A 7009-nucleotide genomic window follows, 5' to 3' on the forward strand; every position below is an offset into this window, starting at 1 on the left:
ATTTAGTCTTTAAACTTTAATGCATTTCTATTTAATCTATAAACTCTCCTTTTTGTATTTCCTATTTCCCGATTGTACTTTTTTTACTAACAACTCTCATCAAAGCTAAAGGCATTTCTTCATCTTCTTCACCATTTGGATCCATATCATTATCACCTTCTGAATATTGACCAAGTGATCTAGTTCTTGACATATCACCACGAACCCAAGATCCAATTGAATAAACACGTTTACGAAATCCATTTGAAATACCTGATCCTGCACTTTCCATAGATTTTCTAGATCTTTGAGATTGAGAATTTGAAGTATTAACTAAAGCAATTGGATTGACATCACCTTCCTCCATTGATGAGGCTGTATCATTATCTTCATCATCTTCATCAATAATTGCAGAAGATGAATTTCTTGGGTCATTATAACGATTTTCATCATTATTTGAAACTGACTTATAACCTCTTGCGGCTTTTGCTGCATATGTAGTGAATAAAGAACGACTTAAAAATCCATACTTAAACTCATCAACACCAACAAGAATCTTAGTTAGTTCAATTAACTCTTCTAAATATTCAATAATTTCTTCAGTTGCTGCACTAGTTGCATTCCAACTTAAAAATCTTTCTTTTAATAAATTTTCATATTGTAAATTATGAATTTTTCTTTGTGGTCCATTAATTTTCATTTGAATTTCACCGTCATTATCATCATCATTATCATCACTATCACTTTCATTGATGGATAATTTAGCTTTTGGTTTGGTATTTGGATATCTCTCATTAACAACTTCTCTAACTTTCATGATCAATCTTTGTTGTGCAATTTTAGGACTTGGTAAATATTGAGGTAGTGGAGCTTTAGTAACAATAGCACGTTGAATAATATGTAAAACATTATTGATTGAAGCGGTCAGTTGTCTTCTATATGGATGTACAACTTCATTAAATTCTTCAATAATTGCAGAACCATAAATTCTTCTAAGTAAAACAATATTATCCATTCTATCCAAAATTTCTCTAAGAATGAAAATAACTTCATAAAAAACACGTTCCACATCATTATAGTTACCTTTCAATCTTGGCTCTTTTTTAGCACTTGCTCTATAAGCATCAGCTTTATTCAATGCAGTTTTAGCACTTGCTGACAATTTTTTATAACTTTCATATCTTTCTTCAGTCATACTTAATTTCGTCTTTTCTCCATCAAGACCAACAGCATAAATAATTTGAAGTCTTGCAATTGTTTCGAGTGCATGTGAAACTTCAATAATCAATTCATCTCTGGCTTTTATTGGGAAAATAAGTAATTGACAAATTAAAGCAACAGCACCACCATAAATCATGGCTAAACATCTTTTACCGAAATTTTCTAAAATTGAACCACCAATTTCTGATGGGATAACAGCAGAAAGTAAAACAATATAAACAGAAATGATCCCGATAATAGCAGCTTTAATATATGGAGTACCCAAAAAATAATAATAACCAGGGATAGCATAAAAAACAGTAACAATTGTTTCCAAATATGGATTTGTTTGATTTATCGCTGCAACATATGATAAATAACCCCATGCAGCTCCAGAAATAACACCAACACCTCTTAAAAAGAAAACAAAAAATGTACTACCAACTTCTGGTTCTAGGACAAGAATACAAACGAAACCGATCCAGGTACCTCTAATATTCACGTACCATTCTCTAGCTTTTGGTATAAACATTGGGAATGAAGCAAGCATTAAACCAACTGTGATTTGGAACCCAAATTTAAAATGAGGTTTAAAATCTTCATAAAATTCTAAAGCCCATACAACAAATTTATCGAAATAGTTTTTAGATTGTTCTTGATTATTTTGTCCTGGATCCAAAGCTGGTTTTTCATTAGTAATATCTGAAGCCAATGATTTTGTGCGAGGTCTTGTTTCTTCATCACCTAAAAAGATTTTAGATTGTGTATCACCTGTTAAACTAGCAGTTTCATTGGCATTTGCCATATCATTTTTATTAGCAACAAACCATCCTTTTAATTGATCTGTAGAAGTTAAAAATGAAAACCATAATCTTCTTCCGAAAATTCCCTTTGATTCTTGTTTTAAACGATATTCATAAATAGTTTTAGTTTCTTTCATAACGTTACAAACAGAATTTGCAACTTCTTTCAAGTTCATAAGGAATGATGATAATAAAAACATATCATCATTTGGTGATAAATATTCATCATATTCTGTATTCAAATTATAAAGTTCATTTCTTAATGTTATATCAAAATCAGCCATAGCTTTTGCTAAAGCATTGATACGATCATCAAAATCAACTGATTTAATGTCAACATCTAGGAATTCAATACATGAAGATTTATTAACCATTTTCATATTAGCATCATATGAATGGGCAATTGCTAATTTTATAACATATAAACTTTCTGAAATAACTTTATGAAGATTAAAAATAGGTGAATGAGCACGATCTAAAACTGTTAACAATAAATCACCTTTTTCTGAACCATTTAATTTGGTTTTTTCATTTAATAATGAAAATTCTAATTGTGATGCATTAATCAAAGCACTGACATATGATAATTGAGATTTTAATAATTCTAAAACACTCTTGATCTGAACTGGTGATACGTATGAGTATGAAATTTCATACATACATTCTTGTAAAACTGCTTGTGTTGTATTTATTTTAGCTCTTAATGTTGTTTTCTTTTTAGTTAATTGTGCTAGATTTAATGGTTCCTTTATATATAGTGCTTTATCATTTCCTGTTGAGATGAAAAATTGCACTGTAGAATCAATTGTATCTTGAACTTCATTTAATGATAATATCATAGATCTACCCAAATATGATGATCCGAATTCTGGGAATATAATCAAGTTACAAGCTAATGAGAATGCAATACCAACGAAAAATGGTACGGTGAAACTCTCAGCCATTTCAGCTGCACTAGTCTTCAAATCTCCCATAAATGTGAAATGAACAACAAGAAATAATGGAAAAACCATGGCAAAGAATTTATGGGATATACTTCTCATCCAACCATGAAAGAACAACATCAATATTTCGAGAACTGCCAATATAGCTAAAGCTGCTTGATAGTTATGATAATTTTCAGTCTTTTGTAATTTATCAATTAAATCTAACTTCGATCCCAGGGCTTTTTGAGCTAAAAATCTTCCAAGTAAAGCATAAGCGTTACCCAATAACAATCCTGATGTACATAAGAATGATGCCTCAATCATTGTACCAAATCTTCTTCCAGGATGAACCATAACTGATAATAATGGTAACATTGCAGGTTCGGCTCCAAGCTTGGAGAGTGTATTTGGATTTAAACATAATATAAGAGCAATTGTTGAATTGACGACACATTTGAACACTCTTTGACATAATATTCTATTTGGTTTCTTAAGCCTCAAGTATTTGTACATATAATCTGAAACTTGAGCCATCTTGATTTTGTTGTTAGAAAAATGTTTGTTATATTAACATTGATACCAAAGCAAAGTATAAACAACTAAATGAAGGGTCTAGATTCCTTCTAGCAATATGAAATGACAAGAGTTTTCAGTTGAGTATAATGGACGATGAAGACCGTTATATGACTAGTAAATAAACCAACATGTAACATATATAAATATCAAGAACACTTTCCCTTCATTGGACAAAGATCTAGTACTTATCAAATTGATTTAATTTCTTACTCACCTGTCAAAAAAAAAATTAAGAATCAGGTGGCATATTTTTGGCTCCCGGGATTAATCTTGGCGTGTATATTTGAGAATGTGCTGAACTTTACACTCCTGGAGAATCTCGGATCTGAATTCCCAAAGGAAAAAAAAAAAAAAAGACACTTCTGAAAAATTTGTACGAGAAAACAATTGTTAGGTACTATTTGACTCATTAATTGATTCGATCTATTACGTTCTTCGTTGAGGTATGATCAGCTTTAAGTTGAGGTGATTCAGCAAGTTACTTTAAGATATGACCATAAAACTTGAGTTATCATCATTGCTAATGAACTCACTTATGATCAAAAAATGAAAGAGCTTAATTCTCAGATTAGAAAGATCAATATTCTCATGAAATGGTGACACCAAATATAAATTTGACATAAAGTATTGCTATAGTATATCAAGATATGAAGAAAGATTAATTGTGTGAAGTACTAAAAGAATAATCCTGTTCTGGAGCTAACCAATTTAATTGTTTGAAGAATAAAGATCATCAAATCCACAGATAGATACTCTGTTTTCAGCTTTCAATATCCCTATTCATCTTTATTAGTTTTGCGCTCAATTATACATTAATAAACCATTCAATTATTTGGCAATATCTCAATATCACTTTAATACCGGTCAGGGTATATCATATGTCACGTGAAGTTAAATAGGGTTTGATTTGTGCTTTTTGAATCTCGGATTTTTAAAAGCTCATATCTTTGATACTTCAATCCCAACTACTACTAACATGGACTTAACTGGATTGATAATTCACTAGAAGTATGGCCTTTAATCAGTGCTTCTATATTTTTATACTCATAAGAAAAGCTAGATCAGTACTGGGCGTGTGTTGATAATTTATAATTAAATTTCAAGTCAAGGATGTCTTGGGGTAATTATTATAAATGACAAAACCTCAATGGGTTTTTAGGTGTAGATCGCTTAAGGGATCAAAAAGAAAATTATAGCTATTAATGATTATTATTTTAGAACAACTAAATGCTCACCATGTGTTGTACAATTGGCTTGAATAAATATTGCATAAACATTGAATAATCAAGATTGAATAAAATATGAGTTAAAAGCTAAATAATCTTCAAAGGTGAAATCAAATATATTAAATCTTGGAGAAGAGTGTCTATAAAGGCATATTTCAAATTGCTAACTAGGAAAATTGCCAAATATATTTAAAAAAAAATTATAAATTGAATATTCAAATTATAGACACACAGAATTTTAAATCTAATGAGAAAATTTACTGATTTACACGTCTTTATGATAAAATATTGCCAATAGCTATAAATCGAGAGTGAAGATATCAATTTGTGATATATTAGGTTGACAAAATATTGTGTTGAACTAAGGTCTAATCAATTTTTAAAATATTTTATGCTTATATATCAATGATTACAATCAAATGAAGTCAACAAATGATTTTCTATATAATACAAATCAATTAAATGTAGCTCATATCTTTTACTGATTATATATCATACATTTGGCCTTCCCAATTATTTTACTTTAACTTAAGTGCTTCTAAATCATGATCTCTGGAAGACGACGTACTCGAGTGGAAACTTATTTAATTAAACCTGCTATATCCGATCGACCTCAAATTCCCCAACTAGAACTGGGAGTTGGGAGTTTGGAATTATAGCAGTTTATTCATAATCTCATTTGGATCGTACTTCGGTTTAATTTCGCAGTAGTTATTCATGGCATGAGTCTAGGTAGCTGGGGGTTTGGAATGGAATGAGAGATGTCGTTCAAATTAGTTCTTTCAGCGTTTGCATTCTTTCAGCGTCCGCTGGGAACTTTATAGCTGCTTAATTTGAGTTTATGATTTTTGGGCAGCTTACGTCTTGGGTCGTTGGGAGTTGGTCGATCGATGTCGTCGATGGATCTAATAAGAACGTTGTCGAGTGGTCGACGAAAACCATCAGCCCAGATCAGGCCAAAATCCGATTGGCGTTGGCCATCGGCGTTACATAGAGCCTGGATATACATAGTGAGTGCTATATTGACAATCAACATGCTTTATATACTCAATATGAAACAACCCTTCAATGAAATCATAAATACCATTCAGCAGGAGAGTTGTATATCACTTTAACTAGTTAACTAATTCGATTATACTATGCCTCATAACTCAAATAATGACAAATAAATACAGATGGAGGTTTGGATAATTAGACATTGATTACATAATCATAATATATTCTTAACAGGGTGTAATTATAGAACTTTGTATAGGACTATAGTATTTTAAAGCTATTTTTCAGCTCTCTTTACTACATTATTTATTATGGAAGTCTGAAATAGCTTTTTTGTCGAGTTTGAATTTTTATGATTTGAACATTCATGTAATTATGAACTTAAAATAAAAATTCTTAGGTCAATCTTTTTTCAAAAAATACAAAAAGTAAAAAAAAACATCTTAGCTATTGATCAAACAAATAATGAATAAAATATACCAGACAAAAGGAATTACACCCCTAATATTTTTTCTTTGTTAAGCCAGATATCAAGCTCAAACTTAGAGTCATTATGATTATATGATTACATAATCGATTACATAAAGTTATAATCAATTAGTGAACAATGTGAATAAAGGTAATTTCGTGGATACAATGTGAAAGTAAATCATAAAAAAGATGATTCGAAGGGTAGAGATACTAGAAAAGCTATCCCAAAACATTCTTATTGTAAATCCACACCATAATATACGTATCGTTACCGAAGTTCGTAGAGCTTATGCTATTCAGGATGTAAGTTTAAGCCGCTGTTACTATCTAACTCGTTAAAACTTGGCGCAACCATAGCAAACTTCAATTAGTATATAAAATTAATAACATTTCTTTGATATATATTATACAAATACCTCTATTCGGAGAAGATTTATTAGTATATAACCAGATAACATGATCTAGATAATTGTACTGGAACTAAAACATGAATAGAGACAGCTATAGTTTTGAAATATCTAAAAGAAGACTACATATATATTTATAACTATAAAAAGAACGATGTAATGTTGGAACCATGTGGTTGTTTGATTCATCCATCCGTTCGGACCGTTGAGATCAAATAAGTTTAGGTTAATCGATTTTTGGATCTACCATACTCGCGGCTATTCAAATAGAGGTATAGACATTTAGATTTCGGTTGTGGGTACGCGCACTTCGCGAATAGAGAGGTATTAGTGAGAGATGGTGGGAATTTATATGCAAAAGTTCTCAAGAAAGGACTCATCCCAGCGAAAAGAAGAATGGATTTTTGGAAAATTGGAGTGAAATC

At 30.6% G+C, this 7009-nt stretch overlaps 1 protein-coding gene across 1 annotated transcript; it reads right to left on the minus strand.

The window, feature by feature from the left end:
* Nucleotides 1–61: 61 nt before the first annotated feature.
* Nucleotides 62–3442, minus strand: BN7_5675 (uncharacterized protein; the record flags this gene model as incomplete). The annotated part of the gene is made up of 1 exon (XM_011273792.1): nt 62–3442. One exon carries the CDS (start codon nt 3440–3442, stop codon nt 62–64), a length of 3381 nt encoding a protein of 1126 aa, XP_011272094.1.
* Between the last annotated feature and the right edge of the window lie 3567 nt (nt 3443–7009).

Source organism: Wickerhamomyces ciferrii, contig 00224 (genome assembly GCF_000313485.1).
Source record: "Wickerhamomyces ciferrii WGS project CAIF00000000 data, strain NRRL Y-1031 F-60-10, contig 00224, whole genome shotgun sequence".
Taxonomy (NCBI): domain Eukaryota; kingdom Fungi; phylum Ascomycota; class Saccharomycetes; order Phaffomycetales; family Wickerhamomycetaceae; genus Hansenula; species Hansenula ciferrii.